Source organism: Gymnoscopelus braueri (assembly GCF_963280865.1).
Source record: "Gymnoscopelus braueri genome assembly, chromosome: 18".
Taxonomy (NCBI): domain Eukaryota; kingdom Metazoa; phylum Chordata; class Actinopteri; order Myctophiformes; family Myctophidae; genus Gymnoscopelus; species Gymnoscopelus braueri.
In genome coordinates, this window is record NC_137618.1 from 28,825,198 (window position 1) to 28,845,442 (window position 20,245).

Here is a 20,245-nt window from a genome sequence, read left to right on the forward strand (position 1 = left end):
AATACAAATACAAATTATAGAGATATGCTTTTATTTCCAAAAAATTTCATATGCAGCTTTGCAAATGTACAATTCGTAATAAATACAATTTGTAATCAATATTTTAAATTAAACGATAAAAAAGGGGGGGGGAGAAGAACAGAATGCACATTAAATACAAGATGTTTCTTCCATGGAATTGAAGATGTTTCTTCCATGCTTTTGTTCAGCAGTAGAATTTCATAGTTTTATTGTTGGAATGGTGACTGTGTGAAGATGCCTACGCGTCTTCTTTTCAGTGTCATATCACCATTCTGGAGAGCTGTTGTCTTCCCCAAATCCTCTCAAGTTCACACAATACCAACGCGTCTACGACGTCATTATAAGATTTGAGTGCAGAAGAATGATACATGTTGTTTGATGATCTGTCCAAAGCACTTTACAGTAAAATTAATCAAGGATATTATAGTGTTCAATTTCAGTTTATTTTTTATTAGTATGTAAAGTGGGTTAGTTTAGCTTAATTTGCATTGTTTTTGAAAAGGCTTAGTTTTAATATTGTGTAATAAAAACTCAAAACATCACAACATAAACAAAAATATTCAGAGTTTAAATGGATATTTCACTTTCAAACATGTTTGAAAGTGAAATATCCCTTTAATCGGACACAGCTACAGAACTGGAACCTAGATTTCATATCCAGTCACCCAAAATACTAATCTTATGTATGAAAAACATTGAGAACATATGTTTATTAAGGACATATGTTACTTTTCGTTTTATTTTGTTTTTGTAAAACTTTCAGGTTTTGTTTTTTGTTTTTCAGTTAATTTCGTTTTGTTATTTTTCAGTTAATTTCGTTTTGTTATTTCATTTATTCAATTTAACAATAATAAACTTGCCATGCATGCATGCATGCATATTCGGGGCGGGCGAACAGTTTTCTGGGAATTATGAATATGTTAAGTGCTATGTTTAACTACAAACACAGCATGCTTTATCTTCTATAACTCTGATATAAGTACTTCATATTAAAAACTGCTTGGAAACAGACTTTGATTGCAAACCCCCCCCCCCCAAAAAAAACAGCATAACTGTGGAATGTCACGGAGTGTAAAACTGAAGCACAGTGAACAGCATAGCTGTAAAGCATGTACTTTAAACAGGACTTCAACACACAGAGTCCTGGGGCGTCTTGGTTTCTCCATCAGATCATGTTCCTACAGTACAATGTAAATGCAAGTGGACACAAACCGACTCCAGGTTGTGTACTGCAAGTCATGTGACCCCCTCCCTTCCTGTCTCCCTCTCTCCCCGCTGTGCCGTACAATGAAGCAGACATGACAAAGTCTTCACAAAAAAACGATTGAAGTTCCTGTTTCCAGTTCCTTGTAAGAAACGCTCCCAGCAAAACCAGTTTTATAACAAACTGAAAGTCTTCCTCCTCGCCACCACATTTCAATCTCTCCGCATAATTGTTTTTGATGTTATCTTCCTCCATTTGCGCCGTTGCTTGCTATACTGATTGGTCCATGTAATATTTGCCTCCTGTCGCACTGTCTGGTTGTTTACTGCAGTGCACCCCTCCCTCCTCCAGAGGGAGCACTTCCCCTTCGCTTGTCACATTTGACAGGATGTGCACCTGGTGGAAAACCTCCTCAGGGGGCGGAGACTTGTGCAGGGCCAAATGGGGGGGCTTCAGCAGGTACTGAGAGAAGAGATAGGTTTGGTAAGGTCAGAAGGTCCAGAAATATTATTGTGTTTGGTGGCAAATTAATATTCAACTTATAAGTATGAATGAAAAAACACTGTCTGTTTTACGGAATAAAAAAATATAAAAATCTATTCGTATTGAACCTTTCAGTAGGAGGCTTTCAGTGGTCTTTTTTTAATCAACGTCTCTGTGTTCAACCAGACCCATTGAAAGAGAGCCCTCTCAATGGATCTGTGCTCAACAAGGCAGTCCAACTCCAAACGATGGAACCAACAGGTTCCACTGAGAGGTGTGCTATACAAATGTCATGACCAGAAACAGAAGACCAGCAGGTCTGGTGTTCCCTGTGAATTACTAGGGTGATGGCAAGAGACCGGTAGATAAAACAACAATGGCATGTCCCATCTGCTACACAAGAGTACGTAATGTCAGTGGGAATACTTCAAACATCACCCCAGTGTGTCAATAGGTGATACTTAACGAAAACACGGAGCTACACAAACGTGTTACAAACTTTGCCCACAGCATTTAGGCAACCATTGCATTCCCACCTGATTCAGACCCACGGTAATTGGTACATTTATTGCCCCAGATATAACACTCTATTCTGTAATGCAAAACGCAGACTTTTCTGATTGAGCCCCGTTACTCTATTCCTTCATGAGCCCATTAAAAGCAGAATTGTTTATTTTCTTTGTACTTGTTTATAACTAGTACTACTACATTAATTTTTTTTATAAAGAGCTGTTTTCGTTTTAAATTCTGCTAAGAAGACACACCAGAAGATGAGTCAGGTATAGCTCCATCATTGTTTAAAATAAATAAATATTATTAGCTATGTTTATGATGGTAGCAGATTTAATGACAATTTTTTTTAAATCAAAGACAATTCTCTGGCATTTCTACTTTTTTGCTTGTATCGAAAATGTACCGAACCGCAACACGGTTCAATTGTATTGAATTGAACCGTGAATTGTGTGAAATCTTACACCCCAATTAGAGACTCTAAACAGTGGTAAACAAGACGCACACAGCTCTGACAGGAAAGGGACAGATCTACAAGAGTATTTTTTAAATTCTGAGCGGTTTGTGTTTCAGTATATTAAAGTGAGTAGAGAGGAAAGAGAGATTGAGACTGTTTGGTTTCTGTGCGGTTTGAACTAACTGGTTGAGTCACCGGGGTTCATTAATGTTGTGTCATAACATGAGGCATACTGTACATGCTCTAATACAGTGATATTCAACCTGTGGGCTGGGGCTGATCATAACTTAACATAACATTTTCTGAAAATGCACGCAGAGCCCACCCATCGGACTACTTAGCCTATATCGGCTGCTGTGTCAAGTGGTCAAATGGGTGGGCCGCATACGCTTGATCCAGAAAAGGTCTGGGCCTTGATCCAGAAGAGGTTGAGAACCACTACTCTAATATATCTGCCTTTTAACCTATTTAAAACTGGGAGAGCATTTGTGTAATTTTAGATTATAGCGTTGGCTATTGAAAAATAGCAGACATACAAGCTCACAGCATGTCACCTTGTGCCGCGCTGCAAGCTTGTACATCTGCTATTTTTGAACATTTTTGAAAAATCTTGAGAGTGTGAGAACTACTGATTTAGAAGGCATTTGTAGAATCGGCCTCAGGTCTTAATTGGTTAAGCTTAGAGAAATCAAAACGTGTGTTCCATTGAAGGTGTAGGGGTAAAACTGAATATAGTCAATGTAAACAGGTATGCAGGTACACACACACACACACACACACACACACACACACACACATAGACACACGCACACGCACACACGCATGCACGCGCACACACACACACACACACACACACACACACACGTGCACACACCTCTTTGAAGTGTTGGGGTAGTGAGTCTTTGGGACACAGGAAGTTGGATATCATCTTCCTGTACACCACCGCCAGCACCACCAGAGCCACCACCATTGCCATGATAACAAGTGTCACCACAGCTGCCACCCAGGGAGCCTCTTCTTCTGCAGACGGATGACAGATGGACCAGGAAGGACACTTATTACAGCATTATTACAATTACTAGCACTATTACAATTATCACAATGATTGATTAATCCAGCATAGCATATTTACGAGCTGTTTTCGAATAGACAAAGTATGACAAAGGGGTAAAATTATAAAGTAATTTAAATTGAAATACTCAAGTAAAGTAAAAGTATCTCAAAATTGTACACAAGAGCAGTACTTGAGTAAATGTTACTTTCCAGCACTGTAAAGGACCAATAACTCACTGCTGCTGGTGGTGTGACAGGTGATGTTACTGGGCAGACTGGGCCTGGGGTTTCTCACTGTGTGGACCTGGACTTGCACACAGTACCTGGTCCTCGGATGCAACTCATTAAGAAACACAAGGTTCTGCTGGATCCCACTCAAGCTTTTAGCCTGTAGAGGGCAGTGTTGTACAGTAAGTCAATGTCCTACAGTGTTTACTATATACAGTAGTAGTGTATACTGTAGGACAAAAATAGCAGATCTACAAGTACACAATTATAAAATATATGATGGGGGTCCCTGCTTCATCTCTCTCTCAGCTAAGGGGTCCTTGGCCTGAAGACCCCTGGTCTAACAGCATAGCCTACTGCCTAAAGCTCTTTAAGTGTCTAATGTATAGTCTACTGTCTGAATAGATGTTAACTTGTGTCTTATGTATAAACATATTATGTTTATGTCTCATGTCATTTTATCGTGTCTTGAAGGTGTTAGGTGTGCTGAGATGAGTGTATGGACTGTAAACGGACCTTCTCCTGGTGTCCTTCCTTCCAGTAGGTGATGTTATATGTGACATGGCTGTAGGCAAGCTTCAGTTCAGAGATCCTGAACTTTGGGTCCGTTATACTGACTTCCAAATGAGACCCACTGCTCCTTGCAGACACTGTAGGTGGGCCAATGGTAGCTGTGGGGGGGGGGGGGGGGCGCAACACACAAGAAAAGAAAAAAACATAACAACATGGAATATGGAGATGAAAGGTTTCTGGCCATCTGATTCTGAAGTAAGTCGTGAACTCAGACTAGGGGGTAAGGAATTACACATAAAACAAGTCAGGCCCTGAGGCTGGAATTTATAGAACCCTGAATATTACAGCCTTGTGGTGAAAGCATTAACCCCTTTCATTCCAGGAACGCATATCTGTCATTTTAGATTTTGTTTGGCTATTCAAAAATAGCAGATATACAAGCTCATAGCGCGGCAGCTTGTAGATCTGCTATTTTTTTAAATATCTTGAAACTTTGTGCAAATCTTTCAATATATATATATACATATGTAAAATATGTTGTTCCAGGGACCCCCAGAAGCAAAGATTTGAGTTACAAATGTTCGCTTAAAATATATATTAAAAGATTTGCACAAATTTAGAATTGCAAATCTACAAGCTGCTCTATGAGCTTGTATGTCTGCTATTTTTGAATAGCCAAATAAATCTAAAGTGACACAGATGTGTTCCCGGATTGAATGGGTTAAGTGCTAGAAACTAACCAGGATAGCAGGTAGACATCAAACCTAGCATCGGTCTAAAAGAAATTAATAATATAGATTGCAATCCATAACAAACACAGCCATGCACTCACTGTCTTTATCCAAGGTGATGGGGGTGCTCTCCACCCAGACGGAATGATCTGAGCCCAGCTCTGCTCTCACCCTGCAGGTGTATGTGCCATATAAGCTGCTGAGGTCGGTGAAATCACAGCTAAGTCCCGTTCTGTTCACACAGCCAACTCTGTAGTCACTCACTGGCGTTCTGATAAACACAATCAAAAGTTGTGTGAATGCAATGGGTAGTACTGTTTTGACTTTGAGAGCTTGAAATCACAGTCCCCGCTGCAGTACGGAAGCTCATTTCCGCTACTGAATAAATAAAAGTAATATTCAGGAAGACATTTGCTGTCTGAACAAAGCCCGAGACTGTTCCATCAGGGCCATCTCTTGCTGTGTCCCTCTCTGCTCTTATATCAAATTAATCATCAATATTACTCGCTCAGAGGAGGATCGGGAGATTTTGGTTAGGAAATGCCCCTCCCGACAGTTGGGGTTCCCGGTTCGATGCTGGTCGAAAACAATAATCTGGCCTCTTGAAAGCAATCTTAACTTTCCAAATCTGCTTACAGACGATCGGGGCTATCCTGATAATTATCAAAAATGTTTGATATTTATCTGGATAATTATGTACTGTCCGAGTACCTCTCAAAGAAATTCCATAAATAAAAATAAAATAAAGTAAACTTTTAAGAATGAAAATAGCAGATCCACAAGCTCACAATACGTCGTTCGGCTATTTTCACTGGAGACATCAAATTTCTGTTTTGGGTCTCGAGCTAAAAAGTTTGGGAACCAGTGACCACTGCAAAATCATATCCCTGATTGGTTATAACTTGTGTTATTACTTTTCAAATAAACGAAACTAAACTAAACTAAGTTCCTATTTATCTGTATCACAATGAAATCTCATTGGGCCCCAGCCCACAGGTTGGTAGTGGCTGCTCTAGTGATAGTGGAGCTGAGATGTGTTTACTGACTGGAAACAAAGCGGTCATTCACGGAAGGTGAAGTCAGTGGGCGTGTCCTTTCCCAGAAAAAGGAAGTTTCTCACATTTCACTGTAAAAGTGTACAGTTACAGTTTGGCGACTGTTTATAAGTGAGCCACAGTCTGCTTCTGTTTTCGTTTAACACAAAATGGTCCACGTAACTTGGGTATTTTATCTTGGTATTTCACCTATACATGCTAGTAAATCGTTTCTCATCTTTCAGTGTTTTCATCATTTTCTCTCAGTTTTTATAACTTTGCATTATGTTTTACTAAACTAAACCGAAGCAAATTAAGGCTATTAACACTGAGCTCAGTATTCAGTCAAGTTTGTTGTTGTTGGCGAGGTTGAGACACTTGCCTCTATAGACATATATACCACCTCCACTGTCTCCCTCTCAACTTTCCTGCTGTCTGTCTTTCCTATACACTGTCTCACTCTCAGCTTTCCAACTGTCTGTCTCTCAGCTTATGTCTCTCCTTGACCATCTCACTCTCATCTTTCCTACTGCCTGTCTCCCCATCTCCCTGTCAGCTTTCCTAGTGTCTAGTCTCTCCTACAATGTCTCCCACTCAGCTTTCCTACTGCCTGTCTCCCCATCTCCCTGTCAGCTTTCCTAGTGTCTAGTCTCTCCTACAATGTCTCCCACTCAGCTTTCCTACTGTCAGTCAATCCTACAATGTCCGCCTCTCTGGCTGTATGTCACAGCACCAAATATATATTCCAGACTCCAGAAAATGAAAAAAATATCCATTAAGACCGGGAACGCATCTGTGTCATTTTAAGATTTCTTTGGCTATTCAAAAATAGCGTGGCACAGAGTGCCTGGAACAACATATTTTGAGATGGGGGTCGGCGGCCAAATACATATCATTTTGGGGGTCCTTGACATGGAAAAGTTGGAGCACCACTGATATAGCAACATACTGTTAGGATTTAAGAAGACATTTTTAGATATGTATTTGGCCGTGGACCCCCATCTCAAAATGTTTTGTTCCAGGGACCCCCAGAAGCAAAAATTTGAGTTACAAATGTTTGCTTTAAATATATATATATTCTCTGTGTGGAGTTTGCATGTTCTCCCCGTGTCTCCTAGGGTAGTTAATACCCTCACAAAAACATGTAGTAATCCTGGTCGCTATACCGCCTCCCCCATGACAGCCGGGGCGCCTGATGGAGGGGAAGGGAACTGGTTGGAATAACGTGTTCCTTCCACGCGCTACGTCCAACCAGGGAAACTCCCCCGTCAGGTGACAAGAAGGTCAGTTGGCTCTCATGCCTGAAGGAAGCATGAGCTCGGCCCTGGCCTCCCTACTGTGGGGGACTGGTGTAGTGCTGGTGTAGGGCTGGTGTAGCGCCCAGGATCACTTAGGAAATTGGCACCGGGTGAAAAATATGGGTTACAAAAATCGCGGGATAAAAAAATTAGTTAAAAAAAATATATATATATATTCAAAGATTTGCACAAATTTTCAAGATTTCTCAAAAAATAGCTAAAGAAATATAAAATGACACAGATGCGTTTCCCGGATTCTTTATACTCTTTATACACCATAGATAGAGTAGAGTCCATTCTCAGGGAGTGAATTGTCTGTACTCACATGTACTCTGCTGTGTAGACCACCCCACCGTCACCGGTGTTGTTGAGTGATGCATCCCACCTCAACACCAGGTCCATGTTGTACGAGCCGATGATGACATTTCTGGGTGGCAGCAGAACTCCTGAAGTAATGCCAGAGACAGGATCATAGGACATAATATAACATCAAGTTATATTACCGGTATGTGTTAGTGTTTTTAAAGTCATCAACATTTTAGAAGTGACTTGCTTGTGCTGTTGATAATTGTATAATTACCATAACAAAATGACCTATCATGTGTATACTATAGGGGTTAGGGAAGCTATTAGGGCTGGCTGATTTGACCAAATCCCTCGATTCAATATTGGGGGGATGAATATTGAGGCTTTCACAAAATAATGCCCAGCTATGATCATTAATTTAATTAAAGTGAAAACCTTCGGGCATCACTTTATGCTAATGCAGCCTTTACAAACAGATAGATTTATGTCATGCCACGATATTCTCTCCAACAGTGTCTTACTCTCAGCTTTCTGTATTTATAAATAAATAAATAAAGCAGGTCACCTGAAAATAGTATTTTTGGACAGCTATAAACTTGTGTCGATTGTAATTTATTCTATATATAATATTAATATTGACAGCAAATCATTGCAATTAAGCGTACTGTATGTCAAACTCAAGAGTCAAGAGTATTAGAATAATGACAAAGATGTAGAGTATAGTAGCCTACTACATTACACCTGTCATCAGTGGTGTAAACTAAGTAACTAAGTACATTTACTCAAGCACTGTACTTAAGTACAAGTTTGAGGTATTTTTTATTTTACTGGAGTATATTTCAGTACTTTTATTTCTACTCCACTACATCTCAGAGGCAAATATTGTACTTTTACTCCACTACAATCTTTTTTTTAAACTTTATTTACTAGTTGTAGATTTTGATTATTATTACAAAACATACATTAACCCTATATACTGTACATTTCAGCCATTTGAAAATAGCCGATCTACAAGCATTGTGAGCTTGCTGTAGATCTGCTATTTTCAAATGATTTGTATACATTTGAAAACTTGTGAAACGGTACATTCTTCTGCATGAGTACTTTCTACTTTTGGTACTTTAAGTACATTTTGATACCAATACTTTTACTCAAGTAAATGTTGTATTCCGGACTTTTTCTTGTAAATATTTGTAAGTATTTCTACATTACAGAATTGATACTTTTACTTAAGTAAAAAATATATATATGTTTTTTTCCCCACCACTGCCTGTCATAGTCCTGACATACATGACATATGACAGTTGACCGCCTGTGATCCATGGCTACACACCTGTCAGTCTCTCCTCCTCCGTTTGGATAAATCATTAACAAAGCTGAGGAAAGAATAAAACGGTCACAGATATAGATTATTACCTTTTGATCTTCCTAGTGTTGAAAATGCCCAGATAATTATAGTCAAGAGGACGGGTGACATAATTTAAAAACAGATAACGGTATGTCCGCTGTGCTTTAGCTTCGTGTAGTTTGAGAAATGCATGAGTTCCTTGTACGTTCAGTCATTGTGTTGACTGGAAGTACGCTGACTGGAAAACGAAACTACTGTAGCGTGACGTCCACCAGCCGTGGTTACACCGAAGTTGGCGACCTATCGAATTCCGTGACCACGGAGAGAAGTGTTACACCGAGCTTGGTTCCCTGGCTGTAGAGTAGAGGCTCTCATGCAGAGGCCGCTGTGTTGGGCTCACTGTTTTCAGCATATTTATTGTGGTTGGTTTATTCTCAACCCTTTCCATTTCATGGACTCCCAATTTGACAGTGGTGTTAAAAGTACTTTTTACTTAAATAAAAGTATCAATAGTCTACTGCAATGTAGAAATAATCTGTTACAAGTAAAAGTCCGGAATACAAAATTTACTTGAGTAAAAGTACAAAAGTATTGGCATCAAAATGTACTTTAAGTACCAAAAGTAAAAGTAACCATTATGCAGAATGTCCAATTTCACAAGTTTTCAAAATGTATACAAATCTTTTGAAAATAGCAGGCTCACAATGCGTTGCATTGCAAGGCCTTGTAGATCGGCTATTTTCAAATAGCATAACTATACACTACTAATTGTAGTGGAATAAAAAGCACAATATCTACCTCAAGATGTAATGAGTAGAAGTAAAAGTACAGAAATTTGGAAATGCTCCATTAAAGTAAAAATACCTCAAAATTGTACCTATACTGCAATTTCATGAGCATTAGGCCACAGTCCCCCATTAGATACAAATAAGTGCTCTTCTTTTCACCTTTAAAAATGAAATGGACATTACCTCAATATGAAAAATGTAAATAATAAAATGATAATAATAATAATACTGATATTCCACTGTCTGATTAAAGTTACATGTGATGTATCACACACACATACACACACACACCTACACTTTGTAGACCGAGGTCCCTATGGGTCTATCCTTGGCTCTCTCATTTTCTCCCTCTATACCAAATCTCTTTGCCAAAAATAGCCGATCTACACGCTCACAAAGTGGCATAACATACATGACGCTTTCAATCTTGTAGATCTGCAATACTCAGCAAATATTTGCCTATTATGACATGCCCAGAATAAGAATGCTAGGGTTCAAGTGGTTACATAAAATGGCAGAGCTGCTTTAACAAGCAATAGGGTATGCGTGTGACATCATCATCAAACCCGGAAGTTATGCAGGAATGCCTACTGAGTGTCAAAAAAATACTTTCTGGCCTTGACAGCCCATGCATCCAAACAGAAAATCATATCTGATTGCATTAAACAACATTAAACAATGTTAAACTCACTTTGCATGTTGCTTTGCCACTCGCTTTGCCACTCGATGTGCCATTCACTTTAAGCATGCGCATACCCTCTATAGGTAGCTGAATATATTGTAGGTGCTTTAATAGTTTGCTGTAATAAATTGAGGTGCGACAGAATTGTATTAATCCATTGGAAAAGTGTAATAATATTCTTGGTGACTTGGTGACTGCCTCTGGTTCATCATCTGGGTCAGAGTCAACAGTCAGGGTCTAATAAATGGAAGAGGAAGACCTCCTCCAACCACTCTACCATACCAATCGGTTAAAATTGTATTTTATGCATTAATCTGCAAGCTGCTATTGACCAATACACTCTTAGATATGGCTGTAGTTTTTGCAGCACAGTACTGTAAAAATACTATAGTATTTATCAGTGTAAGTCATTGAAACAAAAAGAAAAGGAAAAAGATGCAATTGAATTATAAATGCAACATCAAATTCAATTTTAATAAATGCATAACACTCCAAACTTGCAAATCAAAGTACAGTACATCTGTCTTTGAAAGAAAACATTGTATCACTAAAATACAGTAACTTATCAATGACATACAGTAACAAAGTAAATACACATATGCTATACATATTTCCTCATGTTGATGATAATGGCAGCAGTCAGTGGCTAGCATTGTAACCTACAAACGTGTAGAAATCCTATAGAATGGTACGGTATACTACAAACACATGTACAGTAAAAGTCCTATACACAAGCAACACAAATGGTGCTACAGTAAATTGCATTAAAGTGGTTCTCTGGCTCATAAACATAGAGGGACCTCTTCTGGTGCTAGCATATGTATCTTAAAAGTGCTATACAGTGGTTCCCAACCTTGGAGCCCCATTTTGACAAAGCTGAGACCCCCCCCCCCCCACACACACACACACACACACACACACATGTGCACACGCAGACATGTTACCATTTAAGCCCTACACTTGTACACCAAATAGTGAAAATGGCGGAGCAGCTATTTTTGCTATTTGAAACTTTTTGATACATTCTTACATCATGTTTGCTTCACAATGATGTTACATTTGGGAGTCAGTTAGCTACGGTTTTGTGCACTTGTTTCACATTTTGGACTACATCCAAACAAACATGGATCACCCTGTGATCTTTGCCAGATGAGAAGAAGACAAAAGACAGTAAAAGACAAAACACATACAGTATAGGGAGGAAGGAGGACAGACAACAACCTCCATTGATTCCTAAAACACTTCTTGTCCAGGGCCCACAGAGGAGCTGTCATCCAGGGGAAGGATCACAGCTGAGACCTGGATCAACTGGTCAGACATGACCAGTTGGTCAGACTGTTGGACGAACTGGTCAGACTGCTGGATGTACTGGTCAGACTGTTGAATGAACTGGTGGTCAGACTGTTGGATGAACTGATGGTCAGACTGATGGATGCACTGGTCAGACTGGGCCGTATGGAGGAGTTGACTGTAGAGGAGAATGGAAGACTAGACGGGAGGTAAAATGAGAGAGATACATAATATAACATAGCACCTTAATATGAACTTATTGCACCCAGTGTGCCTATTCTGGGAATGTCATACAGTAACAGGAGAACATACTGCAAAAATTTAACATTTGGCAAGAATACTGCAGAAGATTTGGCAAGAAATCTTCAAACAGAAAATGCCAAACAATTTCAGAAATAGCGAAATAGCAAATCTACAAGCTCACAACGCGTCGCATTGCAACGCGTTTTGAGATTGTAGGTCTGCTATTTCTACAATGTTTGCATGACTTTCATATGACAAAGTATAACATAGGTTCATTAATTTATGAAAAAAACATAAAAAAGTAACAATATAATGTACTGATTCACGTACTTCCATAATAGCAATAATTTACAGTTTTCTGCTTTGAATTGGTCGACAGTCCATGTTTAATACCAGAGAACATTTTAAACCAAATTGTGGCAATAATAAACATAAGTCAGTTGACCATCAGAGGTCAAATAAATCCACCAACCAGAGTTTTGGGTAATCGTTGTCGTGAGATCAGCTGACCACCGTATATGACCAATCCCATGAGGAGAAGTGCCAATAGACAGAATACACCCAGCAGGCTGAGGATGACATATACTGCAGGACACAGTAAAGTACAGTTACAGTTACATTACAGTAGCTGCCATGTAGGCATTCCTCCATGCTAGAGCTTATCCAACCAAGGGCAGGTTTACCTCATGCAACATGCACTCATGCAGGCTGTTGGATATGAGAAGATAGCACCAGCCGTGCCTAACAGATTGGGCTGATAAGCCGAACATATAGTATAGCATAACTCCAATATTTAAAATATTGAAAACAAAGTTTTAAATTAGTAGGTGTAGATATGGATATAATCAAGATTTGAGCAACTATATGGCATATTTATCATTATCAGCTAAAATGTATCGACCTTTTATAGACCAGCTGCCAGACATGAGCACATAGATCTCTGTGTTTCCTCCCCTGCCTGTCAGCCCTGCTGCCCGGGCAGGACTTCTTGCTTTGTGTCACCCGGAGCTCACATTGCTTTACAACTCGCTAATTAATAATTATTAAGCATCTGCTTTTGATATCTCCCCTCTGGTCTTTCATTTTTATGGCCGGTGGGGATATGTTTTATCCCTGCTGCTTCTGGTCAGACTGAATTAAATACATGCATTTACTTTTAGAAAATGTGAATGTCTGATATGTTTGATATTTGATAATATCACTATTTGATAATATCACTATTTAACAATTTAATGTTCATTTCTCACTCATACAGGTACAAGCAGCTGTTTGTTTGAGTTAATTTAAAATGTATGTTAACCTAACCACATTAACCTTTGTGTCCCTATTTTGGGCACATATTCAAACATTTGTCAAAAACGTTCAAAAAAATTTATTGTGAGCTTGTAGATATGCTAGTTTTAATCAAGAAATTAAGAAAAAAAACAAAATAATGGAATCCTGGCTCCTACCTGATTGGTTGGTGGGGGGAGGGCTGGTGAAGGCGCAGTGCGCTGGAGACGGGATGGAATTAAGGTTAAAGATCGTCGTCGCAGTGACAGTCACACAATACTCCACCTCTGGCTGCAGGTAGCCAATCACAGTGTCTTCTTGGTAAGGTAGGTTGAGAGTGAACTGTAAACAGGGCAGACATGCTCTCAGTGGCCAGGGTTCCCATAGTAACTATTAAACACAATGTCAACCATGTCAGCCATTTCCCCGATCCCCTATAATTAAGACTCATGGTAACTTTCCCAAGCTTTTCAGTTCCTCGTTCACCTGATGCTTCCTACAGAGCCTCTGATCGATGTCAGTCTGACTTCTTTGACGACATCGGTATCTGCAGTTATGCAGCCGATGTGTCCTGAGTTTTGACAACTTTCAACTTGGCGTCCATATTTTGGGCATTGGGTTATTATAGGTGAAAATGTTCGACAACAAAAATAAAAGTAAACCTGTAACCTCACAATGCATATCGCATAGTGACATGTTGTGAGCTGGAAGCTTTTTGTCTTGTTTTTGTGGTTTCTTAATGGATTCCTTTTCAGGACACCACATTACATATCAATACTTTTTACTCTCCTATTTTGTCGCTGTTGGGTAATAGCCACCCTATCTCACAAAAAATAAAATGAAAATAGTTATAATAGTTAAATAGCTTGTCAAAAAGATCTACAAACTTGTAGATGTGCTGTTTTCTTAATATAATAAATAACATTATCGAAAATGTTTGAAAAATGTTGATAGGGACGCCAGGTTGAAAGTGGTTAAACTGGCACAATAATTTTATGAATCGAATTTGAATTGCAATAGAATTTGTCATCATTTAATGATTTATTAACTTTTTCTTTCCCCTCTGCATTCCAATTCAATCCATTTGGAGGTCCTTGATGTGAAAAAGTTTGTGAACCACATGATTAACTTTAATGGAAGATGAGACGAGGCTGTTTTGAGATGCAGCTCTGATCATTAGCCGCTGTGTTTCCTCGAACACAGGCATACATTGTGCTGGTGGTGGTGATGATGATGGGAAGGTGTGGGCAGAACCACAGCGCTGTCGAAACGCAAAACAACAAACCCTCTGGAAGGTAAACGCTGTCTGCCAGCCGACAAGCGCAACCTTCAATATCCTGAGCGGCTTTTTCGAGCGCCTCGCTTCTGGTGCGTTGTGGTTTTTCAGTTTTGATTTCCTGGTAGTCTATACTGTACCAACTAAGCACACACAGCCCTGCCCTGAAACGTTCTGAGAGTACATATCACAAGTGTGGAAAAAACAAGTGTGGGGTCTGTTAGAGGTTAAGAGTGACTTGCTTAGGGACACTTTGACACGTATACTGGGCGGGCCGGGGGGTGAACCAGTGACCTTCTGGTTACCTGACGGCATCTCTACCCACTCAGCTAGACGTATAGACTACAGATAAAGTTTTATCTTATCTTATGTTAACACCTCAGTAGTTCATGTGAAATTGAGTGTACCTGTGCTCCGTCCCTGGTCCTGCGCACCAGGCAGGTAAGTCCTCTGTAGACCGCCAGGAGCTGCTGGTGTGACTGGTGCCCCATAGGGATAGGAGGATTGAACTGCAGGAGGAGGCAGTTTCCACAACCAGAAACCGACACGTCAGGAGGACCCAGGACAGCTGTGGGGTCAGGGGTTAATGGTCATACAAAGAACGAAGGGGTTCATTTGATACAAAATAGATCAATTTAAAGTGTTGTATATTTATTTGGACTGGATGTCTGTGTAGTAATATGTGAATGCCAATGTTATAGTTTGTTTTCCTGTAAAGGTTAAAAACTACACCTAATGCCGGCTGATTGAGTTGCAAGAGATTGTCTAAGCAAGTATACACTAAGCAAATACTGTATAGACACACAGACTGAGTCCATCTTTTTTTTTACAGCACCCACCTGCCTATGAGATAGAGAGAGAAAAAGAGAGCAAGCGAAGGAGATAAAGGAACCTTCTCTAGAGGTTAATATAATAATCTGGGTGGGTTCTCACTGTCTCTGAGCGGCTGGAACAGGCCAGAATAGGTCCAGTTTGAGGTGTGGGTGAAAGTGAAAGCCTGGACTCGACCTCGATACTGCTCCAACAGCTCCTTGAAAATCATGGTCACGTTACACACCTGGCTGGACCGCAGACTCTCACAACCAGTGACTGGCTTCCACTTGCTCCTCCTGGATGGAGTGATACAGAGAGAGAGAGAGAGAGAGAGAGAGAGAGAGAGAGAGAGAGAGAGAGAGAGAGAGAGAGAGAGAGAGAGAGAGAGAGAGAGAGGGGGGGGGAGAGATGGAGGGAAGGAGAGAGAAAGAAAGCTAGGAAAGGAACAGTCAGGATGCTGGTAACAGGTAACAACACTGACATCCCATCCTTACCACAGCAGACTGTCATGTCCAGCTCATGTCCAATTCTGATGAAGACTCATGGTGTGTAGAGGGAAAAAGGAGGGGGCCTAGTATAGACCCCTGGGGGACTCCAGTCAACAAAGTATAATGGGTTTAAGTGGTGCTATATCTCATCATACCTGAGGCGGAGGGTGTGAACTCTATAGCGTGCGTCGGCAGGCATGTCTGGAGCAGGCAGCCAGGTGAGCCAGTGTTCCATGTTCAAGGACCTGATGGTCACATTGAGAGGAGCCAGTAGAGAAGCACCCAGTGCTGGAGAGAGAGAGAGAGAGAGAGAGAGGGACACCGTCAAAAACACTGCACGCTTAACCCATTAAGACCAGAGACTGATTCTACAAATGCCTTCTAAATCAGTACTTCACACATTTTCAAGATTTTTAAAATATTATGTTAAAAAATAGCAGATGTACAAGCTCGCAGCACGGCACGAATTGACGCGCTGTGAGCTTGTATGTCTGCCTTTTTTGCCAGACCCAAGGGGTCGGCCTACATAAGGCTTTGTCCCTATTTCGTCCATACATGGGCATAAAAGAGGGTTCAAGTTTCTTCCCCAATAGTGATGGAGCTCACTTAAAAAAATATGATTTTTTGAAGTGCATAATCCTATTTATAGATTATTAATGTCATCATGTGTCTCGCTAGCCAATCACAGTGCTGAATAGAGTCAGCCAATTTCGTCCCCCTTTCGTCCATACATGGGCATAAAAGGAAAAGGAATTTATTCTGCGTCTGGCAGAACCAGGTCTCCTGGTCTTGTTTGAATAGCCAACGCAAAAATCTAAAATGACACAGATGCTGAATGGGTTGTTAATAGAGTTGTTAATAGAGTGTACTACAGGAAAACCTAGAAATAGTGTGTGCAACATAATGTGTGCTTACAGGGATGATATCGTTGCTGTTAGGCTGAAACCTTGTATCTCCATATTTCAACTTTTTATGTTTTTTTTTCATAAATGAAGGCTCTACTTCATCATACAATCGTGTCACATAAAATAGCCAATCCACAAGCTCCCAACACGAGGCGATGCGACACGTTGTGACATAGTAAGCACTTTAAAACGACATATTGCCCAACTGCTATGACAACTGAATAACATCCGTCTGTCCGCCAATCCATCCATCCATCGATCCATCCATCCATCCTAAAACAACAAATTGCACAAGCCCATGGCTCATACTGTCTTTACTATTAGGTCAATAGAAGAAAGCACAACTGTTTTTAAAAGGATTGAGTCACCACCTGTAGCTTCCTTAAAGGGAACATAATTGATTTGATCATCATCATCATTTTTTAAATTATTATTAATTATTATTATTATTATTATTATTATTACAACACAGGATAAAGTATTAACTTTTTCTTTTTTGGACCAAAAAATAAATCACAGCCCTTTTAAATATGTATATGTGCAATGACACGCACATGCATACACAATACACACACACACACACACACACACACACACACACACACACACACACACACACACACACACACACACACACACACACACACACACAATTATAAGCTGTTAAAGAGGGAGACAGAACCATCAGAGAAAAACACTTCTTTTGAACAAATGAAGAATAAAAATCATATAATTGTAATAATAACAACAATAATAATAATAATGTAATGATAATTATGATAATAATGATAATTATAAAATACCTATAATCTATCACATTCCATCACATCCCTATAACTACAGAGCATTATCACAATGTAAATGCAACGAGAAAGGCAACGATCAATTAAGAGCCGTTTATCTCACTGTGTCTTCATCATTACCACAGTGTGAAAAGAGAAGAGGAAGGGACATCCAGGTCATCATTAAGAACCATCCATCCACCCACAGAACCAGGCTTTTCATGGCACCTTTAAGGCTCACGCCAGCTGATGAGACTGTGTGTTTTACTTAAAACACAACCTATGGATGAGGGGGGAGACGGCACTGTTGTGAAATGTGTATGAAGGTTAAGTTTCATTTTCCCCACTAGTCCCTCCCAGGGTCTGTTAACCCAGAGCTCAAATATATAACTCCTAAATGCTCTGTCTCACTCGCTCACACACACTGGGAAACGGCAGGATCAACATGGGATCTTTGGTGTACAGTATGTTTAATACTTTTGTCTTAATGTGATTCTTGATGGTATGGTACTTTGTTTCTGGCTTGCGCAAGTTTGAAGAAAGGTTAGATTTTAAACATATTGCATGAATCTTTAAAGACTTTCTACTGTACCTTTCTACAATGACATAAATGGCAGATATACAAGCTTTCATGTTTTAGATTACTGTGTTTTTTATTGAAGTAGAAAAATTACAAAATGACATATTTAGCTAAACAGTGAAATATTTGACTCCTTTGATCTTGGCATTTCATCTGGCTTGTGAATAAACATGGTTGTATGGTCTTTCATTTAAAAAATGAAATAAAAACATGGTAAAAATGCAGTACATATTAAACTGTGTCGTAATGACAGTGATTTTTAACAAAAGAGGTTGTGGCAGTGGTACAAAATTAGCTCTGATACCAAGTGCAGGTTTATAATGACAGCATACTGTCAACATATGAAGAGGTCCATGCAATTCATTTTGGGAGAAGAAATTACTTGAATTTTGTCTTTAAATAGTACATGAGCCAGTGTTGTAATTGTATCATGGAGGAGCAAGGACATAACATGTCCTTGCTGATAAATGAGACATACTGTACTGTAACGTGTTCTTAAGTCTTGTGCAACAAATTGTTTTATAAGTCTCACAATTTCAAACTGAATTTCAAACGGATAGCTCTTCATATGTTGAATGACAACAGGTGAGGAAAATATGGTAACATGAATATAAAAATAATACAGAAATGACAATGTAAATCAAATATATAACAATATCTGGACCTACTGTATGTGTTCCAGCCTTCAACATAACCTCTGACATTAATTATCCTCCATGATTTGATCAGCACACATCTTGTTTGTAACTTCATGAAGTTCCACAAACATTACATAATCAAGTCTCAACAACCTGCAAGGTCAATAAGTAAGTATAGAGCCATGTGGCCCATAGGTCAGGAGCCTATCTCCTGTTTCCTTAGCATGAGGCAGCTTAACGTACAAGTATACCCCCATGACATGACGCTAGTATGTCGCAGGGACTTACGCCCAATCCAACCCTTGATTCTGAGTGCCAAGCAGGGAGGCATAGGGTACCATTTTTATAGTCTTTGGTATGACTCGGCCGTGGATTTAACCCTGACCTGACCTCCAGTTTCAGGGCGGACACTCTAACCACAAGGCCACTGAGCTGGTTTTCAAAGGACAACACAAATAACACTGATAGATTCTTTAAGAAACTTGGCTGCTTAGTTTTACGTAAGCTACTGTTGTTTTCCAACACCTAGTGTGAATTCTCGAGACACAGTACCACAGTACTAGCCTGGCTCCACCCCCTGAATCGTTTGCCTCACATTCAGGGTCTGGTGACGCTGTCGAAGGCGGGTGTTTCTCGGTTGAAAAATCTGTACGACGAATCGGGATCGGGATAATCCAGTATGAACCAATCGCCAAAGAGTCTTTGAAAAAAAAACTTTGGCCACGCCCCCATCTCAGAAATCGGCTGCATTGAGAGGGCTTTCAGACTGAATAATGGAGTGAAACGAAATGAAAATTCAGGCTGAGTGTCAGGCTACCACAGTACACATTGGGGAAATGTTTTGTTAGATTTGTACCTTGTATTTATCACAATAGAATGATAGAATTCAGGTTACAAATTGGCAAAAAAGTAATTAAAATAACAGCATTCAATGATGAAGATGACACCTTCACCTGGTTAAGTAGTTAATATTGCTTTCACTAGTAACCAAAAGGCTCAGTGGGTTTTGTAGAGTCAAACATCATTTCCAAATTGTCATCCTCCAAAACAACCAAAGTGTAGCTGTAAAACATTGCTGTTTTTATCTTGCAATGCAACAGCTAATTTAAAATGTCACAAGTGTGTGCCTTACAGTTTCTTATTTCATCTTTTATAAGCTGCACTTCTTTTGGATTCTATCCATCTTGTCATAGCCACAAGCCAAAGCATCATCATCATCATCCAATTATCATTTCATTCAAGACATGATTCTGAGGTCCATGCAATTATGTTCAACTCATCTGTGCTGAAATGTGCACCATT

The 20,245-nt window shown here is 39.7% G+C and overlaps 2 protein-coding genes across 2 annotated transcripts; both read right to left on the reverse strand.

The window, feature by feature from the left end:
- Nucleotides 1-58: 58 nt before the first annotated feature.
- Nucleotides 59-9,397, reverse strand: LOC308073664 (interleukin-10 receptor subunit beta-like). The gene is made up of 7 exons (XM_080412694.1): nucleotides 9,255-9,397; nucleotides 7,858-7,978; nucleotides 5,302-5,471; nucleotides 4,473-4,627; nucleotides 3,966-4,116; nucleotides 3,550-3,695; nucleotides 59-1,687 (listed from the first exon to the last, which is right to left on the reverse strand). The coding sequence occupies exons 1-7, from the start codon at nucleotides 9,313-9,315 to the stop codon at nucleotides 1,496-1,498; spliced, it is 996 nt and encodes a 331-aa protein (XP_080268820.1). The 5' UTR covers nucleotides 9,316-9,397; the 3' UTR covers nucleotides 59-1,495.
- Nucleotides 9,398-11,889: 2,492 nt separating this feature from the next.
- Nucleotides 11,890-16,273, reverse strand: LOC308073311 (interferon alpha/beta receptor 2-like; the record flags this gene model as incomplete). Its single annotated transcript, XM_080412187.1, has 6 exons — nucleotides 11,890-12,144; nucleotides 12,662-12,774; nucleotides 13,641-13,803; nucleotides 15,145-15,305; nucleotides 15,671-15,846; nucleotides 16,194-16,273. The coding sequence occupies 6 exons, from the start codon at nucleotides 16,271-16,273 to the stop codon at nucleotides 11,890-11,892; spliced, it is 948 nt and encodes a 315-aa protein (XP_080268313.1).
- Between the last annotated feature and the right edge of the window lie 3,972 nt (nucleotides 16,274-20,245).

Bases quoted from the DNA above. Each gene is read 5' to 3' on its own strand.
- LOC308073664 (XM_080412694.1), bottom strand. From the start codon at position 9,315: ATGTCACCCGTCCTCTTGACTATAATTATCTGGGCATTTTCAACACTA. The intron at 4,628-5,301 runs GTGAGTGCATGG...CCCCCCCCACAG, and splicing joins CATCACCTTGGATAAAGACA to CTACCATTGGCCCACCTACA. The intron at 4,117-4,472 runs GTCCGTTTACAG...TGCCCTCTACAG, and splicing joins AGGAAGGACACCAGGAGAAG to GCTAAAAGCTTGAGTGGGAT.